Source organism: Megachile rotundata, chromosome 11 (genome assembly GCF_050947335.1).
Source record: "Megachile rotundata isolate GNS110a chromosome 11, iyMegRotu1, whole genome shotgun sequence".
Lineage (NCBI taxonomy): Eukaryota > Metazoa > Arthropoda > Insecta > Hymenoptera > Megachilidae > Megachile > Megachile rotundata.
In genome coordinates this window covers 14,659,717-14,687,556 of record NC_134993.1, presented here as the reverse complement: position 1 = coordinate 14,687,556, position 27,840 = coordinate 14,659,717, and the positions used below count along the sequence as shown (strand labels likewise).

Here is a 27,840-nt window from a genome sequence, read left to right as displayed (position 1 = left end):
ACGTGAAAAGTTGCACACACAAAATGAGACAACACGTTACACGACAGACAAGAGACTTTTTCACAACATTTAATAAAACGCTATCAACTATGTATGCCTTTTTTTTTACTCAAATACTCTAAAAGTTACTTACATACGTGTAGTTTATATATGTATTTATGTTAGACGGAGGTGTCACATCCTTCGCAACTTGTCGACGTTTTAAATCCGTGACCTCTTTCGTTTCTTCTATTATCCGGGAGAAAATGAGATTTTCGTTATCATTGTACATCGATAACAAACGTAACGATTCAGGCACCAATTCAGCGACGATGAACACAGTGTAAAAAACACGGATATAGAAGAACGTCAGAATGCGGTCAAGAGTTGACACGTCCAGTAAGTATGTATAAATTTAATACTATCGTCGTTATCATTGTATCCTTAAATGTAATATTTCAATTAATCGTGGGTATTAGCGATCAACGTCCCGGGATGCTAAAGAGGTCTGTGTCTGAAAATCTACAAGGTGTATAACGATGGATGTGCGAAGGAATCACCGAACAAGGCAAACTTCTGCTTTTTTTTTATCAGACTTCATTTATCGTTCGGCAATTCAAAAATCGAAAATAAACATTCGAGCGGGTTTTTTCTTTTCATTCGCCGACGTTAAGGTTTACCTTGAAATTGCGACTGAAGAACAAAGTTGAGCCGTTGATCGTTCGGGCACAGGAGTTCTCGAGAAATTTATATGCATGGTATTAAAAAGGATTGCAATTTCAAGGTGCCACGTAAATGAAGAACGAAAAGAAAAATATACAAGGACTGAACTTCGTGTGTTCTGTAGACAGCGTGCGCTTGGTATATCAATCAATATTTCTCTCAAACATTGAAAAACACGAGTGTTCGTACAACGCGGGAAAGGTCTGTTCCCTTTCCTCGTTTACCATTGACCGTTAAAAAACGAAAACCGTTCGAACTTGATCCCCTACTAACTGGCATAAAAAAGTCCCATAATTTATTCCTTAACCTACACGATGATCCTGACAAACCACTTCAGGTATCACAATCGCTCACGTTCCGTGTACAAATGCGTGTTTTGCGTGTTGAATATGCCATCCTTCCTTTTTGCAACAGCGAAACGAACGCTTCCGGTCTCGCTGTTGCAACGAAATACGTGTTTCCGCCATCGCCGCTGTCGCACGGATCCGAAACATTGTTTTTTATAAAGAGAGACGCGAGAGCCGCGATCTTAGATTAAAGTATTAAAGTTAAATATTATAAACTGCAATCTAAGCTGATCCCATGTTGTTGGTTTTTTTGGTCACAACCTCGTTGAATTTGTTCCGTAACTGGCCGTTACCGAATCCTAGTCGCTGGCAAGTTCATGAAGATTTTCGACGAAGACCTGCCCCTGAAAATCCTCCACCGAATCGGCGGCCCAGGATTCTCTTCGCGTCGTTTCGAGAACATCGTCTTCGCCAACGCGGAGGACGATGTCCGGAAACTTTCATCCCGGGCGGACGCACGTGTCGTTACAATTCTCTTAACGACATCCACGAGAGTCGCGTCGTGGTTAACCGTGATTCTCGAGGAGACTTTCCTTTCGAAGTTCTTTTCGAAAACCACGCGAACAATTTACTCGGATTTATCTAACGCAAGGAAGGACGCAGTCAAAGTACCGCGGCACCTCCATTTTCTTCGTGTCTTTGTCTCGAGACAGTCCTCTTTCCCCGTTACATTCACCGCGAGGTTTTTCAACGAAGCTTTTAAACCCGCTGACATTACACTATGTTTCACTACGGGTGAAAAAACTGTTTTGACGGAGTCGCGTACACGGTCTTCGACATATCTACAGACAGTTCGACCTTAAGCGGATACAGTCTCGACCATCGACTTCTTGATGATCTCCCCGAAGTTTTCGTCGCACTCCTCCGTACTCTCCGATTGTTGCTCGTTACCTTGATGATTCTTCTCGACGTCGACCTTGGTTCCGTTCCCGTGATAAGTACCGTGCGCTTGCGGCTCCATTTCACCGTAGTACGAATATCTGGCAGACAAGAGTTCCGAGAACGGTTCTAGTTTACCCATTTGTTGAACCACAGTGTTCATTGGCTGCACCGAGTTCAGATTCGTGTACTGCGATCCTGTTGTCTCGTCTTGGGCGAAGCTGGTCTCATAGGCGGAAGAATGTTGTCCCGAGTGGACTTGGCAGTTCCCCTGAATCGATCCAGCGTCTTGCCCGTAAGGCGAGTAATGCGAGAACCCTGGATTTCCTGGCACCGTTTGGAATTGTGGCTGAAATTGCACCCTAGACGTGGAAGGAAGGTTAGCGTAAGGCTGGTAATCCTGATAAGTAGGCTGTTGAAAATTAACACCGGGACCGGTTTGACCCGTGAACGTTTGAAAAGCTTGACTAAATTCAGGATGAAGTTTCCTTTGAGGTCCCTGCGTACCATCGACAGTGTCTTCGCTCGGATAACAATCGTCTCTGATAGCGTACAGATCCAGACTATCCTCTCTGGTGCCGGTTATCTCTGGTTGACAATTTGTTCCGGCATCCCTCGCGTCGTGGCTCTCATAGTGTAACGTCGTGAATCCACCGCCGTTCAAACACGATTCCGCGTTCCTATTCTCCATCACAGATCCCAAGTTAATCTCTCTCAACGGACTTCTACCGTTCTGATTGTCAGAAGCATCGTGATCCGTACCCTCCTCTTCTTCCCGATGCTTTTTCTCCAACTCTAACCGCATTAACGTGTGGATGAAATGCGTTCGTACTCTGACGGGATTGAACTCGATTCTGCCTGTACTATTCGCGCAGCCGTCTCGAGTACATCCACAGGGGAAACCTGCTCGATCAACCTGTCAAATAAACGTACATGTAAAACACAATCTACGTGTAACCACGAATTTCTCTCATCGTTGAACTAACCTGGCACTTGACATTAGCTCGGCTACAAGGACAACTCTCTGGATCGCAATACCCTTTGCATCCACAACCACAGTGTTCTCTGCTAGCTCTAATATCGCGACACTCGTCTTTTTCGATGGCGTCTATTCGACGAACTCCCGCGGCACGAAGCAACGCTCGTCTTTGCCACGTTGGCACCGGCTGCAGGAAATAATAACTATCGATATCCAACTCCTCGTTATCGCTTTGTTCTTCGTCCGTGTCGTCGCTAGGATCCTCGGAACTGGACGCCGCCTCGGACACGCAATTTGCAGCGCGCTCGGAGCGCAATTGTGCAAGCCTAGCACGATGAATCCGCCTCTGTTCGGCAGCGTGTTCCGATAACGAGAACCGTTCGGCGTGAGTGTGCGTCGCGCTCATACCAAGAGTGCTGCCACCCTGAAGAACGATCAAATCGATTTTCCATATAGTACTCTACAGGTGTACTATTTTATCAAGAATGAGAGGAGAAATAGATTCTTTTATGGAGTCTGCGGTTTAGGGAAATCATAGTATTTAAAGGTAGAGAATTTACCTGAGAAGGCACGCAAGTAAAACCCTGTGCCCTGGGAAAGTAATACACGGTTACAGCATCGAACTGAATGTTGCGCTTCTTTTTCATGGACTCATCGGTATTGCTCTTCTTCGGGCTCGGTGCACCTTCCATGCAGTCGATCAATCTCCGTTTCAAGTTGCTCTTCGACGGACTCCGGAAGTTCGTCAACGGCGTCTGCGGGGTACCAGGTACATCCACTCCGATCGACTCCAGCTGATTCACCACTGAAACAAAATGGTTTACTTAGCCGTCCAAATAGAAGTCGCATGAGAACAAACGAGAAATACCTTTTTCTTTATCGGAAAGAATATCATCGGGTATCCTATCCAAGAAAGATGTCTCGGAATCGCTTTCTGGAGCCGGCGCAGGTCCAGATTCACCAGGTATCTCGCTTCCCAGGCCAGAATCGCTACCGTCCGACCTGACTTCGTCCCGAGCCCCAGCGGCAAGAGCTAGACTTTCCGCGGAGTCCTCCGTGAACGCTTCCGGTCTCTCGGGTTCCAACCTGGTTATAATCTCCGGGTTGATGTCGACGCAGCACATGGATTCGCTTTCTGGGCAAGATATCTGGTCGGACACGGTGTCATCGTCGCATCCCCGAAGTCGTGCGTTCACGGACGTCACCTCCGAACTATCGGACCCGGTCTCAGTCTCGGTTTCCGTGTCTACGGCTTCCGGAACGTCCGTGGAAGGCTCCAAAGTCTGGTCGGAAGAGTCGGCTGTCTCGGACGAGTTCGAGGTGTTCACCGGCAGCAGACTCTCGTCGGACAGGGTAGAGGTGAACACCATCTCCTCGTCCTCGGCCAACCGCTTAACGACCACTTTCGGGCTCAGCTCTCCCTTGTCCGGACAATGCTTCTGCACCGCGGTCCTCACCGGTTTCGGCGAGTTTACTCTTTCCACGATCACTCTGCATTGTTTCATAGCATTTATATTAGGCGAACACAGTTTCTCGCAGAACGGTTCTACCGAGGGAGAATCTACTTGGTGCTCCTCCTGCGGTTGGTCCTTCTCGCGAACACACCTCTGTACCAAACTCGACTCCTTGGACGTACTCTTCGAGTCAGTCGCCTCCGTGCCACCGTCGTCGCACGCTGCACTTTTCGGTTTCTTCTTCACGATCGTCCGCTTCTTGTCCTTCCTCTCCGTCAGAGAGTCCAGGCGTTCGATCGTCACGGTTAAATAAGGAAACGGCGAATAATCTAGCAGTTTCGTCGGCATCTTGGGGGACCTCGGGACGTAAGGGCAACCGTCGTGCGCGGACGAGGAAGCGTCGTTGCAGGAACACGGCTCGATCGGCTCCTCGCACTGTTTCGGTTGCTGACACGAGTTCAGGTCCCTGCCAGGACTGTCGCGGGGCAGCGAATAGCAGGAGTCCTCGTCGATGAACGGATCCTCCGTGCGTTCACCACCCTGTGACGTTACCCCGTTGATCCTGGGCTCCGAATCCGAACAGCCTCCCACCGTCGACGCAGGATTGTCACTGCCAGTTTGAGCGCAGCTGTCGAGAGTCGGACTACCGTTCTGGCTGTTGTTCAGCGTGCTGTTCGTGCTGCTGTTCAGTTTATAGGCGCCGGTCAACAAATCCTCGAGGATGCTGCTGTTCCTCGAGACGCAGCGACCGTTCGCGTCGTCATCGAACAGACACGAGTCCGAGGACAAGGATATCTCGCCCAGGGTGCGCTCTCGAAGGCTCACCAGGACCGGCGAGATCCTCCTCACGTCACTCCTCACTTGGTTCGCCTCGTTCTCCGGAACCTCCATCTCTATTCGTTTAATCTCCGCGTTGATCGGCAGGAAATCGTTGGCTGGCCTCTTCCTGCATATCGGCGACGAGGTGACGAACTCCGAAGCTTCCTCGTTGTCCTGCTTGTCGGGGTTGACCGACGTTTCCGCGGACTCGGACACGGCAACCGAGCCTTCACTCTGGTTGCTCTGTTTTCCCATCTTCAGTCCCATGTTCGATTGATCCTCTGGCACGGGAGGGTTCGAGACCTCGATCGAAGTCTCGCGCGATTCTATATTCACGAACCCTTGGCTGTCCTTGGGCCCGTGACACGCATTCGGCTCCTTCTCTGGTATATCGACATCCTCGGGTTCCACCGACTTCTCGATGGGTGCGCTCGGTCCAGGACTGGATGATTCCACCGACGTGGAATCTTCTTTGGCTTCGAGAAGGCGATCCTCGGCCGAAGATGATTCCATCTGAAGCATCTGATCTGCGGTGAAGAAGAAACACGCGTTAGATAATCGAGTTTGATCGCGTGGATCGAGAGGGGAATAAAGAATCGATTCATCCGTTAGAGGGATAAGTGATCTACATTCTCACCGCGTAACCACGTTTCCGATACATCATAAACGAAAGGACGGAGAAGAAGATGGAGGGATCAATAATCCGCGCGCTGATACCGCGCACCGGTAAACAGAGAAGTACGCGGTCGAACACGCATCCGAGGAACATCGTCCGAAAAGTTGTCGATCGTAATCGAGAACGTCTCGGACGTACAGGCGATCGAGCGTGTCCTTAATCTGCCGATATCTTTCTTATCACAGCACCGAATATAAAAGGGGTCCGCATATAATCCTGGCCGGAGATTATTGATTCAAAGCTGGCAGGAAAGGAGGGTGAGGGAGGGAGAGGTTTCTGTCTGCCTTCGGTTACCATGCGCACCTTGTACCCCTATATACCCCGGAGAACAACTCGACTCGACTAGCCAGGTGTAAAAGGGTTTTTCTCTCGACTTCCGTTCCTCTTTTCTTTTCCTTTTATTTTCTTTTCGTTTAAATACTTTCTCCCCGTTCGTCTTTTTACCTTCGAGCCGCACGATCCTCCGCCCCCTCCACCACCTTCTGCACCACTCTGGCCTGTCGCTAAGCCCTTCGAACCTCCGAACACGAGGCTAGATATCTCGATGCGCGTCGATTTAAGTCGTTTCGCAACTCCAACTGCCTCCATTTTGCCCGCAAACCCGTCTGGCCCTGAGATCCATCGAGCGATCGGCCTCCTCCATAGAGGACGACCGCGCTCTCGAGCTACGCGGCATTCGACGAACTCCGGACTGCCTCGAGCGAGTCCCTTTCTTCCTCCGAAGAAAACGGTATCCAATTTTGATCGACGAGATCCCTTTTACAACGCAAATGGAAATCGCAGAACTCGAATCGACCGACACCGAAACGAAGGATGAACGAGATCGAACGTCCTAACAACGTCTCGTTGAAGAACAAGAAGAAGAGTAACCTGAAGATCCAAAACGAACGCGACAAGACGGAAAGAAAAGCTTCGGGTCGAAGCTGAAGACTAGAGCTGAACGTTCACGAGCAAACTGACTGGAATATATCCCAGAGACCCCGTATGCCTGCCCCTCTCTCTCTTGTTCGACGATACTCGATGACGAGAAAGCGAGGGAAATGCTGCTCTAAGTGGAGAGCGTATACTCGCAGAGATGGAGAAAAAAAAAGCGAAGCGGAGACGCGTGCGTCGCGTTCGACAGCTCGGAGCAGAGTGAGCGGAGGTGCCTCGACGCCGCATCGATGACGATTCCGCTCGCCGCCGCCGTTCGGTCACCTTCGGCTCACCTCGGTTCTCCTCCACGCTAGTGAAGGGTACACGCGTACTTGCCGCACACACGAGCCTCGTCAGTGTTCGTGAATGTGTAATACAGTGTACGATGCTACGAAACGCAGTGGCTCTCAACGAACCGATCGAACCGCACGCGTTCTCGAGATATCGATCTTTCGTATTTTCGAATTCGGTGCTTTTTTCGAACGGCCGTTTCCGAGCATCGTATTTGGAGGGAAAGCGACTTTCAAATGACTCTCATTGATTACCATCGGTGAAATTCCCTGGCCTTTCTAGAGTAATTCTATTTTCTCGCACAGGCTACGCCTACTGACGGACCTACACAATTAACCACGGATATTATTAACTTTCCTAAATCGGACTACAATGTGTACTCTCTTTCGAATTGAAAACTGGATAAATCGGGAAACAACGAAAACTTTTCAGAGTCGTGTTACGAAATCTAATCGAAAGTATTATAATATTAGTAATCGTAAGTGTTAATCGAAGTTATTTGATTAGAGATTCAACCGAAATTCGCCGAACTAAGCTAGTAAAAAGCTGGAAGTTCATACTGGAGAATTCATAAGCCTTTCCAGCAATCTCCGGGGTTTATTTATAAACCGGAAGATCTCGCAAGGGAGAATAAAACTTTGTAGGTTTATAGAGTAATCCATAACGGTGTCCAATCGGCCTTTAACACTTCCATACATTCCGGAGGAAAGACGATCTTTCAAAGCTCGTAAAACAGCTCGAGTGTAAAACTTGCGCGCAACCCCGGTTTTGAAAACCGCAGGACCTGTAAACAAACCTGTTTCTTAGCAGGAAAACCCTCGAGCCTTTCGAGAACGTAATATTACACTCTGGGACCGTTTAAGGGCGCTTGATCGACTTGTTAACAAAATTTTGGAGAAATTGTAAAGTATACAGAAGAAACCATGAAAGCCACTGTGTATTCGAAGTATACCAAACAGGTTTCAGTCGTTACATAAGCGAACAGTGACTGTATCACTCTTATCATTACCCTTGCAGACTTTCGTGCATAAGCGAGGTCCAGTAGATTCTAAATTCTAAAATTTGCGCAGGGAATTTGAAAAGCTTCGATACGCAAGGTGCATTTTGAAATGTGGAAAGTTTTGCATAGGTGGGGTTGTAAAATTGACGCGGTATTGTCTACTACGAGTCTCCAACTCTCTCTCGCTTCTCTTTCTCCGTTTCTCGCATTTATATTTTTCCATCTCTTCGTTACACGCACACAGGCGCCTCTCTCTCACGAACGGTTCAACGAACGAGAGAGCGTGGCGCTTGCGCGGGTTTGCACGGCCCGTAATTGTCGCTACGCTGCGAAAGTAGAAGACTACAGCAACCAGACTACCCTGAATCCTCTTTTCCCTTCTTGCGCGAAAAGTAATAGCGCATTCATAACGAAATATAAAAAACTGCGCCGGGAAAACTTGCTGTAAATTGATCGTATCAACATTTCAGCCGTGTGTGATCCGAACTCTCGTGTCTCGAGAATTTGTAGAACTGCATAGAACCGCAAAAATCATTTGTAGGTGGCGAACACGTTGATTTAAAAAATTCGTGCTTTCATAGATGCAATTTTTTAAGAGAATCGTATCATGTCGCGTTGCTAAGCTAATTTTGTTATATAATCGATGTCTTCTCGCGTGCATTTTGGTTTTCGCGTATCAAGGTCGTCGCGAAATTTCCCATCCCCTCTGCTGCACGCGCGGCGAACAGGTGCGACCGTGTGCCACCAAGAGGAAGAACGACGCGGCAATTGCGCGCCGCTTTCCACGGCCGAAGAAGACCCAATTTACGTTACTCTCGTTCCCGTTGCAGCAGCTTACGTCTAACGATTAAATAATTCATCGGGTACCGTTAGCTTCGTGCTCGAAGTCGCGGAAACGTTCACCGATTTCTTTCTCCACTTTGACAATATTTATCGATTCGATGAAATGTGGAATCAGGAAGATATCTTCGTTTCGGAATTAAAACATTGATCCAAATTTCGTGAACCAGGCGAAGACGAGGTTTGATCGGAATTTTCATGAAAAAGGGAACCGAAACTTGGTTCCGTCGGCTTTTCTAAACTCTCGAAAGGGGGTGGAAGCGAGCGAGAGAGAGCATATTAAACGAACGAGAGAGGAAGAGAGAGAGGAGATCAAAGCAGTTTACAACACCGGCAGACGCTGCGATATTGCTCCGTCGTGCTTTCTGCTTTCTGAGAAAGGTCCAAAGCGTTCTCTCTCTCTCCCCCATTTTTTCCTCTTCCTCCGCCATCATCCCCTTCCAGGCTCCGTCGTTCTTTCACCTACACGCGAGCACAACTTTGAGCACGACCTACACGAATACACCCTCTTTTTGCTCCGTACTCTTTCACCTTCTGGTCTCTCTTTCGGAGCTGGGCACTTTTCAAATGACACGATTTGAAATATTTCGAATAACACTTAGCGTTGATTTGCAATTATTTCCTTTTCAAAATACCATCGTGCTATACAATAATTAAAGCTATAATTTGTACCAAACTTTATTGTACATTACATTTATTAGGATTAACGTTCATATCCAAAAGTTTCTCGCACAAAAGTGGCGGTACAGGGTGTTTCACGCAGCAAGAATAATTTATATCTCCAAAACGGTGGAAGATAGACAAAAACTTCAAGAAGCAAAGTCAAATGGTATCGAATACACTATTTCATGATGTGTATACCGCTCCCGAAAATGCATGTATTTCAAACATTTCAAGGTCACCCTAATTTTTTTTAATGGAACCGTACTCTTTTTATAACGGCAATGGGTGCATTTTATTATCCCCTACAAAAAAGTATTAAGGTACTTGGGTCGAAAATTGATTCGTTCAAAAGATATTTTAGGGAGAGCCAGTGGGATCTCCCTGGCTCTCCCTAAAATATCTCTTGAACTAACGATTTTTTCACGATAGTACCTTAATACTTTCTTGTAGAGGACCGCAAAATGCAACAAATTGCATCGTTAGAAGTACATGTTCCCGTCAAAAAAAAAATGGAGGTTCCAGAGACCTTGATGACTATCGATGGAAATCTTCAGTAAATAAAAATCTATTTTTGCACCAGCCTGTACATAAAACTACAGAACATTGACCTTTTCTAGTATCGGAAACAAATATTATTTCAACTAGCAGTTTATTTTAATTTCAAATAAAATTCGCCCCGGTCGTTTCCTCTACCCCATTCTCATCAGTAGTATTTCTCCGTCTCTAGCGCACGAAGCTTACACAAATTCTCCGCTTCTGTATCTCTGCGTCTCGCTCGATCTTTGCTCAGTTTCGGTTGTCTCCGTTCGACGCCTACGCTCGTTCTCTCCCGTTGCTCCATCTCCGTTTCTGCCCAGACTCCGCTGGCGTCCTCGTCTCCTCTCTGCGCAGGTTACTATGGCGCATCACTATAACACGGTGCAGAACCACTATAGCAATCACGCTGACTACTATACGTGTAGCTGGTATATAGCGAACCGACGACGCGGAGCCAGAGACAAGGCCGGCGTAAGACACGAAAACATCGAGGTTTTCATGCACGCTTTAGTTACGAGGAGAAATATTATTCGTACTCGTTAATCGAGTAAATGTATGGGATTTTGGGTAGCGTCATTTATCGTGTTGTACTACTGAAACTTTCGCTGTAAAAACAGTGGCGATATAGGGTACACGGGTGAATCGATTTTCAAATTTGGAGATTCGGGATTTTGTAGATTCATGAACTGTGTATTTAGATATACACACTCACACAAACTCTTCTGTATAAATAATGGTAAGATGTGGGAGTCTGGGACGCACACTGAAACACAGTGGTATAGGTCGCTTTGGCATAATAAGAGCGAGGGAGCGGAATATAATACAGCCTCGCTGGAAGCTGTGGAATGTACCACCCACCCTTCTCGAAGAAACTTTGAAAAATCTGGCGAATCGGTAAAATACCGATTGGTCGAAAATTTCGAAATCCAAATCGCGAAGAATTGAAAAGAGAAAGAAAATAAGACGAGGAACTAACCTACGGATATTTCGCGAGGGTGAGAGCTCCGGGGGTGTATATTGGGGCTTGTAAATGGGGGTGGGGTTCCACCTCCAGCCGAATCGATCCCACCGCAGTGTAGCACTATAGCCACGTGCATACATACCATGGACTCTCTCATTTTCCCTTCTATCGTATTTTCCGCTCATACTACACCGTAACAAACCGCCGCAGCTGCGTCGATTACCAACGAAATTCTGATCAAATTTATTTTTTAAGTATCTCGACCTAAACCTAAATCCGTAAAGCGTTTGAACTCGAGAGTTCAAGGTTCGAAAAAAGCGGCAGGAAAGAAAGGATATTATAAATCGATACGATCCTCGTGCGCTGATTGGATATCCTGTACGAGGATTACCGACGCGTTCATTCAATTCCTAGTACTACTCGCGTTCAACCGATGGCTGCAGAATGCATATATAGCTGCAAATCGAATGCGCCGAAGGGATAGATGAAAAGGGTGGAGAGGCGTGGGCAGATAACGGTACGGAGTATTATTACGTGTGTCGCGATACACAATCGACTATACATTCCAACGGGCCGCAATTTATCAAGGGAAAAGTGATTTTCGAGAATAGGGAAGTGATGAAAGTTTTAAATTCCCTACCCTTGATTGCAACTGAAATTCTAAGCTCTGTAGGTCTCACTACTGTACAGAAATAAGGGGGAGCTGATTCTGAATACAATTTCCCTTTGCGAAAATAGGATCTGAGGCTTCGTTTTTGAATTATTAAGGAAAACGGACCAGTCAGAGCGCGGGACGCATGCGCAGACGCGAGAGCGACAACTTCGGATAACGCGTAGTAATACAACGTGTGGTAATGCAAAGCGTGGTAATCCTACGCGTAGTTATCCAACGCGTCGTAATACAACGTGTGGTAATGCAAAGCGTGGTAATCCTACGCGTGGTAATACAACGTGTGGTAATGCAAAGCGTGGTAATCCTACGCGTAGTAATCCAATGCGTAGTTATCCAACGCGTGGTGATCCAACGCGTAGCAATACAACACGTGGTAATGCAAAGCGTGGTAATCCTACGCGTAGTAATCCAACGCGTAGTTATCCAACGCGTGGTAATACAACGTGTGGTAATGCAAAGCGTGGTAATCCTACGCGTAGTAATCCAATGCGTAGTTATCCAACGCGTGGTGATCCAACGTGTAGCAATACAACGCGTGGTAATGCAAAGCGTAGTTATCCAACGCGTGGTAATCCAACGCGTAGTTATCCAACGCGTGGTAATCCAACGCGTAGTAATACAACGTGTGGTAATGCAAAGCGTGGTAATCCCACGCGTAGTTATCCAACGCGTGGTAATGCAAAGCGTGGTAATCCTACGCATAGTAATCCAACGCGTAATTATCCAACGCGTGGTAATCCAACGCGTAGTAATACAACGTGTGGTAATGCAAAGCGTGGTAATCCTACGCGTAGTAATCCAACGCGTAGTAATATAACATGTAATAACCCAGCGTGAATCTCAGCCGCCGCTCGAAGCCATCACTCCTGCGTCTGCGCGCGCACCGCGCTCTGATTGGCCCGTTTTTCCTTGATAATTCAAAAACGAAGCTTCGAACCCCATTTCTGCAAAGGGAAATCTTATTCAAAATCAGCTCTCCCTTTCTAAGACACTAGTGAGATACAGAGCCACACTAGTTGTGACACCCTGTATTTTCCCGCAAAGGATTATACGGAACGCGTTAACACGAGCATAAATACGAAGCTCAGTGCTGGTCAGCGTCCATAGCTGTCGCTCATTGTGCCCGGTTCAATAGACCAGACTACGTTCCTCGTACGTGCATAGGACCTTTCATTCACGTTTAACTGCGATGCAATTTACGAGTACCAACATTTTTTCCACCAGCGAAAAATGATTTTTCAAGAGTCAAACGCTGGTAATATCAATTACCGTGTCAGAGTACACCTTTTAATATATTTACACGAATTAATACTTTTTCTGCGTTGAATAAACGGCCAGATTGCGCCAGTCGTTCGGTAAATTGAGTTCCGAACACTCGAAAACGAGAGAACAGTTTAATAAACCTTTAAACTCAATTAATGTCCGATTAGTTGCAACAGTCGGCTAACTGAAACTCCGCGCATCGTTTCTAGCTTGTTAAACTTTCGGGACGGGGAGTTAAGGCATGGCTGCGCGACAGGCCACATGTTTTGAAATTCCGTAAGAACGGAAAATCGAACGCTGTAACAGGATTTTGGGGACTTTGGGGAAACTCAGCTAGGTATTTGGTAATTGCAGTTCAAGGGATGTCACAAAGGCTTGGAATCAGAGTCACAAGGTTCAAACTTTACTTTGGTTCGAAAAATCTTAGTAGGTAGACTTTGTGGAATAGGCAGGTATTTCTTCCAACTGGTAACTCAAATTTGAGGGATCGTACAAGATTCAAGCCTCACTTTGGTTCATGGAAGCTTAGTTAGGCTAAGCTAGGCTTTGTGGAACATCTAGGTGTTTCTTCAGATTGATGAGTCAAGTTTGGGGGATGTTACAGAGTTCTACTCTCACTTTGCTTTTTAAAATCTTAGTAGGTAGACTTTGTGGAATAGGTAGGTATTTCTTCCGACTGGTATCTCAATTTTGTGGGATGGTACAAGATTCAAGCATCACTTTGGTTCATAGAAGCTTAGTTAGGCTAAGCTAGGCTTTGTGGAACGGCTTGGTATTTCTTCAGATTGGTGAGTCAAGTTTGAGGGATGTCACAGGGTTCTACTCTCACTTTGGTTCGAAAAATCTTAGTTCACAGACTTTGTGCAACAGCTAGCTACTTCTTCACATTGATAACTCAAGTTTGAGGGATGTCACAAGGTTCAAACGTCACTTTGGTTCGAAAGATCTTAGTTCACAGACTTCGTGCAACAGCTAGGTATTTCTTCACATTGGTAACTCAAGTCTGAGGTTTGGTTGAACTCATTCTTCTCTAAGAAACGATATCCTGATTCCTCGTAGCTGCCCCAACTCTTCACGCAAAAGGTTGCTGCCGATCGATAAACGCTCAGGGATAAACAAGTGCAACTAACAACATCGAGTCTTTATTTTTCTAGCTAAATCTTCATAACTCAATGAAGTCGCGAATAGTTCAGAAGTATGTCCAAAGAGAAGACGGAGGTCAGAAAATGCAACCTTGAACTGTGACGATTAACCACGGTGCAAGAAAACGCGTCTCATAAATCCCGATCCTTGAAATCGGGATCAAGGGAACCCCCGTTAATCCGGTGGTCCATGACCCTAACCTACCCTAATCCGTAACCAACCGCGGGTGGATCACCCCTGACCGCGAGGTCAGCGACGTTAGTTTACAACCGCACCGAAGGAACATGCGTCGGTAAATACACCGGAGATCCTCGTTATATCGCCTTCAAATCTTTCTTTCTCGCATCGTTGGGTGTCTCAGCAGTACAGAGTATTTCTGTACGGAGTTATTGTGAAACGTAGAGTTATGTATCGAATGCCACCTCATCCGAGGATGCCAGCTTCTCACAGGGTGCCATCTTATCTGATCGAGTAAATTATTATCCACCCCTAACTAGCCACCGGTCCCATCAAACCTGTAACCTCCCTCACATGACCCCATAAAGAATTTTGATCTCCCATTGAATTAACCCCCTATTTGGAGAATAACTCGATCGAGTATTGAATCGCGGTTCGCTGAAACTGAAGGTCGATGCACCAAACCGCGGTCATTCTGTCTTCAATTCGCCTCTAAAATTGACGCGGTTTCGACATCGTTCTAACAATGGCCGTTGTGAAATTCTCGCAATGCTCGGCCAGCCAGCAATCTCAGATGATTTTGCAACAGGCCTAGCTGCGTTCTGCTTGCATTCCTCTCGATACTTTCACGTCTGACAAAAACACCTAATTGGACATCGATTATAATTGCATCTTTTTTTCTTCGATTAAGGGCTCGGGAAAAGGAAAGGAAGGACTATTGCGATAACCTCGTTCAGAACTGGGTCGCCTCCTCTGAACGTCTGGAATCACTACTCGATGTTTCGTTTGATGGACAACGCGCTAAAGTTTAAGCAGCTTTTTATCGCGGCTCACTTGTGGCGTTTTATTGCCGCGGAATTACTTTCCCAACTCTATCTGCAGTAAATCCGACGATACTGCGGATGTTCCGAAACGCACTTTTCAAGGAGACTGTTTCTCAATTTGGTTAACTTAATTCCACCTAAGGTAAATAGACAAGGTTTACCTTTCGTAGACAAGGTTTGTTAATTGGCGATCGGAGTTTCGGAATCCACTTCGATTTTCATGAATGTCGTTTCCATATTTTTGCAACCTTTGTGCACGTGTTTATACTGCGATCCTTCCTGATCGTTAAATCCAGTCACTTCAATTATCCTATGCTATGGTTTTGCTGCTTTCCTTACTTTTTGAGATACAAAGAGACATCTAGACATCTTGTTGGATTGAAAGAACGTCTTGTGTCGAGATGTGGGTTTATGTCCACGTAATTATGTGCTCCACTAGCAGGCTGTGAATTCAAGGTTCAATTCATGGTTCAAAGGTTCCAGTTGTCCTATAAACCATAAGTAGCAATGACAATGTGCATCAACAAAATACGACAAATCCCAAATGAACTTTGTCCACCTTTGACTTTAATGACTTTTGACTTCTGCGACTTTTGGCTTCAGCCAATAAGTATCTTCTGAACGAACTCAATTTCTCAAATCCGTAAAATCCGCAAGAGTACCGTTTTCAAGGAGTATTAGAAACCGCGAAGTCGAATTCCAGTTTTGTGGGTCAATCGCGGTTTTGACCGAAACAGAGCGTGTACCTGACAAAACTGACGTCACTGCGTTGAGACGTGACGGAGCTAATGGACACGCGAATCGCGTGTGTAACGCGAGCTGACGAGCCGCAGCGGTATTTTCGCCGCTTGTCATCCACGCGTGTCGTACTGCTACGTTAACGTGACGTCAGACGACGCTATTCTCGTCCGTTAGAATCATCGAACACCGCCATCGATTAAAGCTCTCAGGGTAGCGATACAACGAGCGGTGATATAACGTAGTCGTACTTTGGAAGACCTCTTCAGCTGAACATTGGTAAACAGTAGCATAACTACTTTATTCTAATTAAGATTCTAAGCACTAACGTTTCTACGTACATAAGTTTATTCTAAGTTTCGAACACAGAAATGCAAGCATGTAATGATTCGCATTGGAAAATGGGTTTCGAAGTAGAACGTTTGAACTCGAAGTTTGAGCAAGCTGAATCTTCTGCTTAAATGTAAACCGTTGTCTTGAAGGGTCTTCGGTAGACTTCCAGTGATTTTACAACGTTGCGAGGACCAGTGAGCATGTAAGGCTGTTTGGAATCCGATTGTACTTGTTGCAGGGTTCTGGCAGCGTATGTGGAGCGTACATAGATCCTTCGTTACATTCAGAACTTTATTTATCGCTAGGTTTTGCTCAAGCTTTTGGCTGCTTATGACATCACGTCATCATTGAGCACCGAGTATCCAGGGATTAAGATATCCAGAATTTGGGACTTCAGAAAATACCACAATCCAGATTCCATGTATTCTTCCAAACACGTCCTTATTTTAACCCCGAATATATACCCCAACAAATAAGAAAACGAAGGACTCAAATATTTACGTTGTGACCGCAACAATGGAACAATATTGCCCGACTCTTTGGCAAACCGCATCTACTTTCTCCGCTTGCTCCCAACTTTCATGTTTCCGCTAAATCGCAATCTTCAAAAAGCCATCTATGAAAGGTATCTAAACGAGGTTCAAATGTTGCAACAAAAATGGATTCTTGCCGTTCACGAATGCGTGTATGCATTTGATCTGTGTGTTGAACGAGGGGGTTGCGAGAGAGAGGCAAATAATGTATGGTGGAGAGACGAAAAGGCCGATAGAACAAGAGGGGAGGGATCAATGCCGGTTACCCTGGCAACCACGGCACCTGATCTTCATCCATCGTGAACCACGCTTCTCTCAGTCTTACCCTGTTCACGGGAACCAACTGCAGTCCTGCAGGATACCTGAAACGCTCGCTTCACGAATTGAAACAGAAATGGAAAAATACGGGAACCCTGTCAGCCAATTGGCTACTGCAATTTGGACCCCCTATTCTTATGTCCTCGGCTCCAGGTGTTCGTAACAGGCACAAATTGATCGGGCCAATCTGCCAAATGTAAGGAAACTTATCTAACAGAATTTCTGAGTTGATACCGGGTATTAATATCACTTACTAATTTTAGTACTTTTGCGATTAAACTGTTCAGGTAAAATTCGACGGTGAATTCACTCGATACTGCGTGCTTAAATATCACTGATACGATTTATCGGTGAATATTTGCACGATGATTCGTACCCAATGTTTTTCGAAGGCTTTACGCAATAAATCTTGGTCTCCAAGTTAATTTCATACTTTACTTGTACATTGACATTATGAATATTGTGCAAGCACCGTTTTCAAAAAGCAGAATTCCAAAAACTAATGTTTTTCGAAGGCTTTACGCAATAAATCTTGGCCTCCAAGTTAATTTCATACTTTACTTGTACATTAACATCATAAATATTGCGCAAGCACCGTTTTCGAAAAGCAGAATTCCAAAAACTATAGAAATGCCTTCACCGTGCTTGCGTGTGCATTGCGCATGCTTCTGCGCATCAAGCGAATAGGCGGCCATTTTGTTTTTTACCCACATTCCTCCGCACTTATTTATCTCAATTTTCGCAGAAAAAGGTCGTGTAAAATAATCGGTAAAATCGTGTATAATAATCGGTGTAAAAGTATTCGGAAGATTTCTCGATAGGGAAAGATTAAACGTTTCTGCGCACAACCGAGTTTTGGCGGGTCGATGCGCCATTGTTGCCCTGGCGGCTGCGTCCGCTTTGTTTTCGTCTCTTTCCCTGCTCTCTCGTTTCACCATTTTTCACTCGATGCTCTCGACCAACCCACCCACCGGCTTCTCTGGCTGTTCGTTAATGAAAAATAATAAATCCATAACTATGGAGGAAAAGAGAGGAGCGACGTTACAAAAGCTACCAACTCGGGTTTACCGTACGCTTACAATTGTACTCGTACCTTTCACCGGTATCGTTTACAAACCAGAAATTCAATTTTTCTATGAATCTGGATTTGAGACTACGTATCGAAATTGATCGCACTTTTATCAAAGTGATTTTATTTTCAGCGTTTCATTATGGTGACATAAAACTCACAACTATGGAACAGGTACTGTTTCATAATGGAGAATATATTAAAATTTCATGGTAAAATCTCGTTATATTACATGGGTCTATTATGCGACTTTTCCGCATTCAGAACTTGAAATTGGAATGTTATAATTTCGTATACAGAAATTAAAACTAGTGGGAATAAAAGTTCAGCTTACCGTAATTCTTGTCTAAATGAATACAGTTACACGAGTATCCGCTAAGTACGGAATTTGCGCGAATCCCGTTACGAAATGGGATAAAAAGAAGCAGCAAAGGAAAAATGCGTGATATGCAACTGCAGAGGGCAGGTATCTCTCATTATCTTACAGAGATATCGTGCATAAACATTCTTCTGTTGGTATATTAGAGAGCACACATACGTAGTTCGTAGCTTAATATTTTAAAAATCAGAAATTTTCTCTCTGTAATATTTTTGAAACCAATAACGTATTGATTCATATGCGTAAAGTTTACGAAATACCCCTGCGTCCCTCACATGTGAAGGATGCTTCCTTATTTCAGAAGACCTACTCCTATTTACATGGATGTTAATTACTATATTAGCCAAATAATCGAGACTGTAAAGACTCCTGATCAAATATCGGTATCGATAACTTTTCAGTTTCGTTGATAAGCGAATCACGTTTTCATTCTCGCTTTTACAACGAATTAAGGATTTATCGTACCCAGCTCGAAAACAAAAGCAAACCGCGATAATTCAATCGGTAATCCTTGACCCAACACCACAATTTTGGTTCATCAAACACTCGATACAGTTTAATTAAATTTTTCACTGCTCGGCAAAATTGTTCGATTTCATTAACGGACGATTTTGATTGTCGATCACGCGTCACGCGTGCCAATCGTGTGACGTACATGTACCTGAGATAAGTTCACCGGAAATGCGTCACCTGTCAGTTCTGTCGCTCTGTTTTCGGGTCACTACCGATAAGGATGGAACTTCTGTTCCGCGTTCGAAGCCTACATTCTTTTCTGTGCAGCTGCCTCTGTCATAGAAATTTTCACCTCTCTCAATTATTACCCTAGAAAAAAATTGGAACTTGTAGAACTAATATTAAGAAATAAGGGGAAACTTATTAAATTTAAATTTAAATTTGGGGAAACATTTTGGAAAATTCGAGATAGTGACAGGAGATAGACTTCAAACATTCTAAAGGGAGTATAGGGACATTCTAAAGAAATATGGATGGCACGCCACCTAGGAATAATTTCAAAAGACATCAAGGCAAAATATTAGAAAAAGTCTTAGTCATGACAAACATAAGGGTAGCTCAGAGTAATTCTGAAAACGTACTGGGAAAATTGCAGAGAAAGTCTAAAGTCAATCTAGGGAAATTTCAAGATGAAGAAAACCTTACACCCTTTAAATACCCAAGTAAATGCCTAAATAAATTTATAAAGAGCTAAATGCAAAACCTCGTACCTAATTTTGAAAATTTATTAACCGAAAATCAGCGAGTGACGAAGTCGCATTATACGCCGCCATTTTCCCTAGGAAAGCCTGTCATGTCCGCCAGTGTACAATGGTAAATGAAGCACAGATATCGACGAAATTCTCGAAGCTCGATCTGCCAGAGAATGCAGGTAGCTTTTGCGTGGCAGGTATGTAGAAAGGACTACCAATAGCGACCCCGTCTCGTGCGTCTTTCGCCCAACGGTAAGGTAAGGTTAGTTCGCTCGCAACGGAAAATATTACTACGTTACAAGAAAGGGAAAGACGTATACGAAAAGAGCAGTAGCGATACTACGTTTTACGGCTTTAATTTCCCTTTCGACGATATTAATCGTTCTATTTTGCTTACGGATGTAACCGACAAGGTTAACGAACGCGAAGACAAAGAGATTGCGCTGTCCACTATTATGACATCATAACCTATCAACGAGTAAAAAACAATTGTGCTTTAAAGCCTCCGTTGCGATCGCTGCGAACTCGATCGAGTAGCATGGAAAAAGAAAGTTCGTAGCTGTCTAATCGTGATCTCTGTCACGCTCCGTTCTGTTTCTCCTAACCACGAAGTGTTTCGTTACCGAAATAACATCCGTGGCGGAGTTTCCGTGAAAAAAAGTCGTGAACAATCGCGAACTGGATGATAAAAGATTATTCTACGACGACTTACCGGTTTTGTAGCGATCGTCACATTTCCAGGTTACCCCGAGTTATCAGCCGGTCGAGTCACGTCGTCGTCCTAGCACGAACGAATCTTTTTCACGAAACAGTTTTCGGAAACACTGTTAGCACCGTGAACGAAACGGATCACACCATGGCGCGCAGCAGCCTGCAAGCCATCTTGAAGCCACCGACGAGACACGCACACAATAAACCCCGTCGAATCAGGCACATACGGTGTAAGGTCCTCCCAGAAGGACGGAAGACGATCGAGTGAATACTTTGTCGAGTGGCGGCCATGATGGCGCCACTAGTCGGACCATTCAAATCGCGTAAAATTCGTTGAACGGCTCAACGCATCTAATTTGAATCGACGTTCGCGATAATGTGTCCTAGTTCCCGTGCAATTTTGTTTATTATTGTTCGTGTTTGTGATTAAAATCAGCTTCGATAATGGAATACCGTCGAAATATGATTGCAGCGATATTTCGTGAAGCGACCGCCATGATGGCGCCACTAGTCGGTTGCGTGGGTGATTCAGATAACAATTATCTATTTTTCGCAATGTATAATTGGCTTCCAGAGATTATAAACAAATCCAGCTCATCGGTTCGCGATTAAAATTATGATTCATCGTTCCGTGCAGTCGCGTTCTTAATTTTACTGGTATCTATCGATCGATCAATTGATTTTTCTGTTTCTTCCTTTTCTTCAATTGCTCCATGAACTATGGCGGCGTAGTGGAAGGTATTCAACGTTAAATATCGACGACGTTTCATTAACGCATTGACTGCCGTAGTGGAAATTATTGCGCGTTATGACACGAGTCAAAATATTAATTAATTTTCACATTTTAGCTTTTGTTAGTGTATATTGTTAGTATCAACGCTGTTCACAGTTTGTCTATTCTTTTATTAATTGATCAGATTATACAAAACTCGAAACACGTTAGGCAGTCAACGTGTCTAATAAATTATACGTTTCTGACGTTCCGCGTAAAATTACATCGAAAATCCATACATTCGATAAACTTTTGCGTCTCGCTTAAAAATATACGAGTTCCGCGCGATAATATTGATAGTAAAAGTACGAGTTATTGTATTAAAAAAAAACTTGGCGTCTTAACTCGTAACGAATTGAAAAAATGCCCTGAAAGAATACCATTATCTTATTATTTATTCTCTTTAACCCATCTGACCTTGTACGATATCCGCGATAAGTTTCAATAAATAGCATTTTGCAATTCTTTATATTAATAAATAATTTCAAAGTATTTTTACTGTTCGGTGATATCGACTTTTCAAGGTCACACTAATACTACGTTTATTTCGTTAAAAATGAAAGTTGATTTCGCTTTGAAAGGTGGAATATAATAAAATATTTTCTCCAGAGCATCCTTTCGTTCAATCACAGTCGATTCTCGCTATATGACCATTTTTAAGATTGACGGTTTCTGAAATTTGGTGGCGATATAACGAGAGGCTACTGTATCTAGAATATTCGAGCACTAAACAGTGATATCTACGCTTTACAACAAACCATCTGCACACTTTATTCTTTAACGATCGACGTCATTAGGAATAATAGTCGTTATTGCTCGTTATTAAACGTTCCATCGTGATCAAAGGACAAGGCTTTCGTTATATTAAACCTCGTCCTTCGTTACAGAAAAAGGATCAGCTCAAGTACCCACGAAAAATGCACATCGCATGCGGATTCAGATTCTATCGATATAGCAAGGTCGTAAAATCTTCCAGACAGCAAAATACATGAAATCCGACGTTCAATTTACGGCCTCGCTATACCGTGCCGAGAACTATATCCGCGCGTGGGCACTGGACTTGGCACATTGTAATAAACTCTTAATAAACGTACTATGTATATAAATAAGTTATTACAATCGATGGCTCAATTCGAATTATTAAATATATATATATCTATATGTATATGAATATTTATGATCTGTACGCGTGTATGACTAGAATATAATAATATATAATATCTCGACATGTATCACATGCTATATTGACTATCGCGTTGCAGGACGGGATTCGGAAATTGTATTCCTCACCCTTTTACATCGTTTCTCTCTCTGGCGTACGGGGGTGGGAAAAAAATGAAAAATTCCGGTCACCAGAGACAGAAATATGCTGTCGCTTATTGCTCGTTATCGTAGATCGTTGAAGTAATTACTTTCTTAATTAATACTTTCATAAACTTTCATCTTAGGAGCGTTTAACCGTAGTTAATAGTAAGTACATAGTTAATATTGACTCATCGTTTATCGAACTCGTAACAGTTTATCAGAGAAGTACGCTCTCGAATATTTACTTCTAATACTTTCATCAACAAATCTCGCTTACGTTTTTGTAGACGTACTTTTAGACATAGTTTTTACTAGACATACTGGGATATTAAGTGGCTCAAACTTATAGCTGAAGAATCTAGTTTTCTAATTTTCAAACGATACTTTTTCAGAAGAAAGTTTAAGAAACCATATTTCAGTGACGCAACTATTACACATCCCAGAAGGGCTAACTTCGAAATCCTTAATTGGATTCTCCACTCGCCACCGTGCCATCCGTCGAAGGTCCACCCGCCGTGACGTTCTGCGGATCGTTCGAAGGAAGTCCCTGCATGTCCTGCACGCCCTGGAACAATTTTCCTGGGAACCCGTGCAACAGATCGTAGGAGACAGGCGTAGGCGGCAGGGCCGTAGTGTGAGCGTGTGGTGACTGCAGAACCGCTATCACTCTTCTCAGTTCTTCCAAAGCGTTTCCTGCGTAAAACGTGTAATTCAGCAGCGTGTAATTGAACGGGGACTCGGTGAGCTACCTTGCATGAGAATGTAGTTCTTCGCCAGCAACAGGGTGGCGATCTTGGACAGTTTTCTCACGGACGGACTATGAGCGTACGGAATGACGGATCGGAGCTCGTCGAGGGCGTCGTTCAAGTCGTGCATTCTTCTGCGCTCTCTGGCGTTGATGTTCAGTCGCATGCTCTTGCCTTGACGAGTGCTTTTGGACTTCGAGGGACAGTTCAGCCGAGACGCTCCAGGTCTGTAAACATTCGATTCTCAATATTTGTCGTAACATGTAATATTCATATGTAATTTAATTTTATTCATATGTAATTTAATTTCATTCATGTGTAATTTATTTCAGGAACATGCAAGGGTCATACCTTGCGAGGATCAACATACCTTTCAGGGTCAGGTCTGTTTTCATCGGACAAAGCACTGGACGAAGCGTGGGGCTGCGGTTGCTGCTGGAAGTAAAAACCACCGAGACCTACAGCACCCAATGGAGTTCTCCTTCCAGGTGCAGTTTGAGGGTGCTCTGACGAGTAGCCAGCTGTCGGAGCGGAAACGCTGGCGTGAGACGCTCCTGGGACCGAGTACATCGACTCGAGCGGCCCCGTGGATTGCGGTGGTAGCGGATGCTGCAAAACAAGAACCTCTAAGTCAAGATATTGTAATTTTTCTAAGCACCGATAGCTTATTACTTAAAATGTCTTAATTATGTAATGTACACACAGTGCGATGCTCCCAGGCCCATGTGGGGTGCGAAGCGGAGCGTTGCCAGGATCCCTGCTGCAGATGCGCCTCGGGCAGACCCTCTCTTCTGTCGTCGTCCTCCGTCGAGCTGCTCTCACCGTCGTAGGATCTCATCTCTCAGCTCTGAGCGTCTCACTTCCGTCCACACCTTCCGATTCATAACATTTGTTCACGCATAATCGGGCAAGCGTAATCAATAGTAAACTTACCGACGAACTTCTTTCCGGTCATGCACGGCGCAGGATCTCCCCAATCCAAGGATCAGCAAAATTTTTTGCGCACCAACGTGTAACAGGCCATCTTTCCTCTGGGCAAAATTATCACTTTGTAATTTATTCTTCTCTTTTTATATTTGTGATTGTAATTCAATGACCGTTGATAGCCATCGAAGAGTACTGGAGATTGAACTGTTTATGTAATTTTCAGGTTTAAGTAAACTGGTCGTTGGAAGACGTTCAAGATATTCTCTGTTATTACTCGATGAAATTATCGCACAAAGACACTTTTAAGAACGCACGCGTCTGTTGTTTGACGCCCTGCGCACAGGGTGCACAACCCCAAATGTAGTTCGAGCGTTCTCCGACAGGACGAGCCAGCGTCGGGGGATGCTGGACTGGACCAACGGCTGGCGAACCCTGGTGAACGCCGGTCAAAGTTCCAGGAAACAGGGGTCAGCTCTTACCATCTGGATAGGTCGATGCCCAGGAGTTCGAAAGATACATCTTTGATATTTCAATAATATTGAAATATCAATAATCTGAATAAAGTAAAGGTACCTCTGGTTTTGACATTAGAAAATTTCCTTTCCCTTTGCTTTGATCATACATTTAATGCTTGACAAGTTTGACAAGCTTATCATGACAAGTCATATTAACAAGTTTTATATTTTAGAACATGATGGCTGCTGTAAAATTGCAAGAAAATCTTTTGGAACACCCGTTGCATTTAGCCCATTGTTCCAGAAACAATGAAACATTTCCAAAACGTAACGTAACCGTGAATTCGTTGGAGGGGGTGAAATTCGGAAACAGCCGATGGGAAAAAAGGGGCGGGGAATCGAAGAGCAGGAACAAAAGAGGCGCAGAAAATTTGGTAAACGGTAGGGGGCGAAGAACGGAAATGCAACGTGGACCGTGGATGCAGGCCCGGTCGTGTAACGGTGCGGATCAATTTTACGAACAGGGTATATTCGCGATGGAGCACGAAATAACGGCGGATCGACGACTGACACGTCGTAACGCGGTGCGTTATATACCTGACCGCGGGCATAATAACGCCCGAAATCAAAACCCGTCTATACGCACACGTCGAGCCCATATTGTTCGTTGCATCTGTCGTGTGCACGACGCGGAGGGTTGTCATTCGCAACGAACACGTTCGACGAAAACTCTGTATCGGCGGCGTCCGAGCCGCCTTTGCCCGAAACAATGGGCAAATTTTTCACCCTGCCGAAAATGTTCCTCTTCCTTTTTCTACTCGCTTTAATTTATATCCTGTGGCCGGATTAAAGGAGCCACGAAAGACACCAATTTCAAAATTTAAATCAACAATTTTGGGATTTTAGAACTTTCCAAAGTTGTGGACAATAAAATTGTTTCCTGCTCTTCCTCGAAACTTTCCTCCAGTTTTATGCAGAAAATTAAAGCAGATTTATGCGGGGAAGAATATTGCGCTTCAGAAACGCTGTTTACTTACCATATCACAGAAAAATGAAATTTGTTGAGCGGATGTAACCAGAATTCCAAAGCTGCCGGATACTTGGCTCACATGCAAAAGAGGTCCGTGGAAATATTTTGTACGAGATGTCGGAATATTTTAAAAACCGTGTGTACAAGCATTTAACGACATAATTACAAGATTGAGCCCTCGGTATCGGTTGTTGATCAGCAAAGAAGTTTGAGTGGTTTCGAGATAACTCGAATTGTCTCCGTTTAAAGAATCGAGTTATTAATTGCTTGAACGGAATCGATAATTCGCTTTTTAACGTAAGATAAGATAAATACCGTCTGCCACGTTTTTTTGGCTCGAAATTCGAGAGACACTTTCGGGTCGTTTACGAACCGAGAAGGGTGCTCGACCCAGAAAGACGCTGTATTTATTTTACCGCGATTTAGGAAACTTGCGGCGTGCAATTTATCGCGTGCAATCGTCCGTCAAAAATTTATACCTCTCCAAGAAAATATACGGCGTGCAAATACGGAGTTCTTGTGTGTACCCACGTCGAATTATCGTGGAAAAGCAGATCGTATAATTTGGTGAATTCAAAGAACGGTAAAAACCTCTCTCGCGAGAGAAGGGTGGTTCGATGAGGGTGCGACTCCCGCTAGCTTCTTAAACAATTCCAGACTGCTATATCCGCGTTACAGCCCTCGTTTCTGTGCCAAAGATTTGGCCACCTCCGTAGGGGCTGAGACTGCAACATTATGCCGGATTGCGTACAGTAAACACTTCCAGTAACTACCCCTACATCTCCGATAGTGCCATTTACACCGAATGTAGAAGACTTTTATAAAATAAATTGTTGCTGCGACAAACTTTTTACGATCGAACTTTGATACCTTTCCCAAACTTTTACTTTCGCAGTTTAATAATAACAGGCGGGTTAAAATATGCGCTTTTTTTAGCTACGAAGTTCTCGGTAAAAGTTGTGCTCCACATTTTAAACAATTAGTGCCGCATCGGTATTAATCAGCAGCGAAGATAAGATTATTTCGAAGGGAAAAGAAAAAAGCACGGTGTCGAAGACCCCGGAAGGAACGATTCTACGTGCGCGCGACTCTTCAAAAGGATGATTCGCGTACGCCCACGTAGAACCGCTATACGGTTCTTCATCCGCGTCTACGAGGACACCAAGAGAAACCGGGCGTTCGTTTAACACCTATAGATCGACCTGGTGAGGACAGAGGTAGGAATAACGGGAAAGGGGTTCCGAGCTAGAGAGAGATAGGCGGAGAAGGAGAGAGAGGGAACAGAGAAAGAGAGGCAGTTCGGGGGTGGTTTTCGGTGCGAGAGGTTGGTCCGACCGGTGGAAAGTCCTGAGGGATGAGGGAGGAGGTTGCCAAGGCAACGCTCTGCCAGCCTCGGCTTACTTTAGCTCTGCTCGTGCACTCGGATCAATACAGCATCACCGTGAGTTCCCGGACCAAACACACCCCCTCGACACCCGCTTACACCCCCCATTGGCAACCTATCCCCTGTATGCCCTTCTTCCATCTCGTTCTCTATCCGTTCCACCGCTACCCTCCGGCTATTTTCTTCTTTGTTTCATCGTCTCGCGCCTCTTCGTTCGACCAGCTTCAACCCTCTCTTTCCCTTCCGTTACCCGAACGACCCCCTCCCTCTTTCGGAGCTTCTCGTTTGTTTTCTCTCTTACTCCTGTCCAGCGGCCGGATCTCGGTGCAGTGATCGCAAAAATTATCGCGCCGTTTTCGGTGGGTCATCCTCGAAAACAATCGCGAACTCGCTGCACGACGAGACGCGGTTAATTACGGATTTAGCGAGCGGGAAAAAAGAGCTCTAGAATGGATAATTCCTCTCGTACTCGACGGATTAATCGATTGCTATCGTTTCCGATGGAACATGGACCGTACACGGTTAAATACGGTTTTTCGAACTCTCTTATTAAAAATATTCGGGAAAAATTGACGGAGTTACTGGATCTAAGTTTGGATCACGGGTCGTGTCCCCTTATAAATAGCGTCGTTCGCGTCGAATTCCCAGCAAACTTTCGATTAAATTAAATTGATCTTTGAAAAGCGATCTCTGAAAGTATTCTCGAAAAGTTTGCGACACAATGCAATGCGATACAATATCACGAAATACGAAGATAAACTCGTTGCGTATTAAAAGCCGGGTAAATTTACC

At 44.6% G+C, this 27,840-nt stretch overlaps 2 protein-coding genes and 1 long non-coding RNA gene across 12 annotated transcripts; 1 reads left to right on the top strand and 2 right to left on the bottom strand.

Moving 5' to 3' along the window:
* Window positions 1-88: 88 nt before the first annotated feature.
* On the bottom strand, window positions 89-20,573 carry Axud1 (AXIN1 up-regulated 1). 8 transcript variants are annotated; one of them, XM_076537198.1, is made up of 6 exons: window positions 20,431-20,571; window positions 10,307-10,473; window positions 3,776-5,707; window positions 3,468-3,712; window positions 2,915-3,331; window positions 89-2,844 (listed from the first exon to the last, which is right to left on the bottom strand). In XM_076537198.1, the coding sequence occupies exons 2-6, from the start codon at window positions 10,404-10,406 to the stop codon at window positions 1,849-1,851; spliced, it is 3,690 nt and encodes a 1,229-aa protein (XP_076393313.1). In that variant the 5' UTR covers window positions 10,407-10,473; window positions 20,431-20,571; the 3' UTR covers window positions 89-1,848. The 8 variants fall into 8 exon arrangements, with proteins under 8 accessions (XP_076393313.1, XP_076393315.1, XP_076393316.1 ...); XM_076537200.1 differs by lacking the exon at window positions 10,307-10,473 and adding an exon at window positions 19,175-19,335 and having other exon boundaries at window positions 20,431-20,566; XM_076537201.1 differs by lacking the exon at window positions 10,307-10,473 and adding an exon at window positions 19,204-19,335 and having other exon boundaries at window positions 20,431-20,566.
* On the top strand, window positions 19,445-26,515 carry LOC143265388 (uncharacterized). Of its 3 annotated transcripts, none has more exons than XR_013039882.1 (5): window positions 19,445-19,688; window positions 19,809-23,477; window positions 23,585-23,893; window positions 23,972-24,748; window positions 24,868-26,515. It is a non-coding gene; the product is annotated as an uncharacterized LOC143265388 (long non-coding RNA). The 3 variants fall into 3 exon arrangements; XR_013039881.1 differs by having other exon boundaries at window positions 23,958-24,748; XR_013039880.1 differs by having other exon boundaries at window positions 23,585-24,303; window positions 24,403-24,748.
* Oli (basic helix-loop-helix family member olig) lies at window positions 23,218-24,092 on the bottom strand. Its single transcript, XM_012293176.2, has 3 exons — window positions 23,956-24,092; window positions 23,623-23,861; window positions 23,218-23,479 (listed from the first exon to the last, which is right to left on the bottom strand). Exons 1-3 carry the CDS (start codon window positions 24,088-24,090, stop codon window positions 23,218-23,220), a joined length of 636 nt encoding a protein of 211 aa, XP_012148566.1. The 5' UTR covers window positions 24,091-24,092.
* Window positions 26,516-27,840: the final 1,325 nt, after the last annotated feature.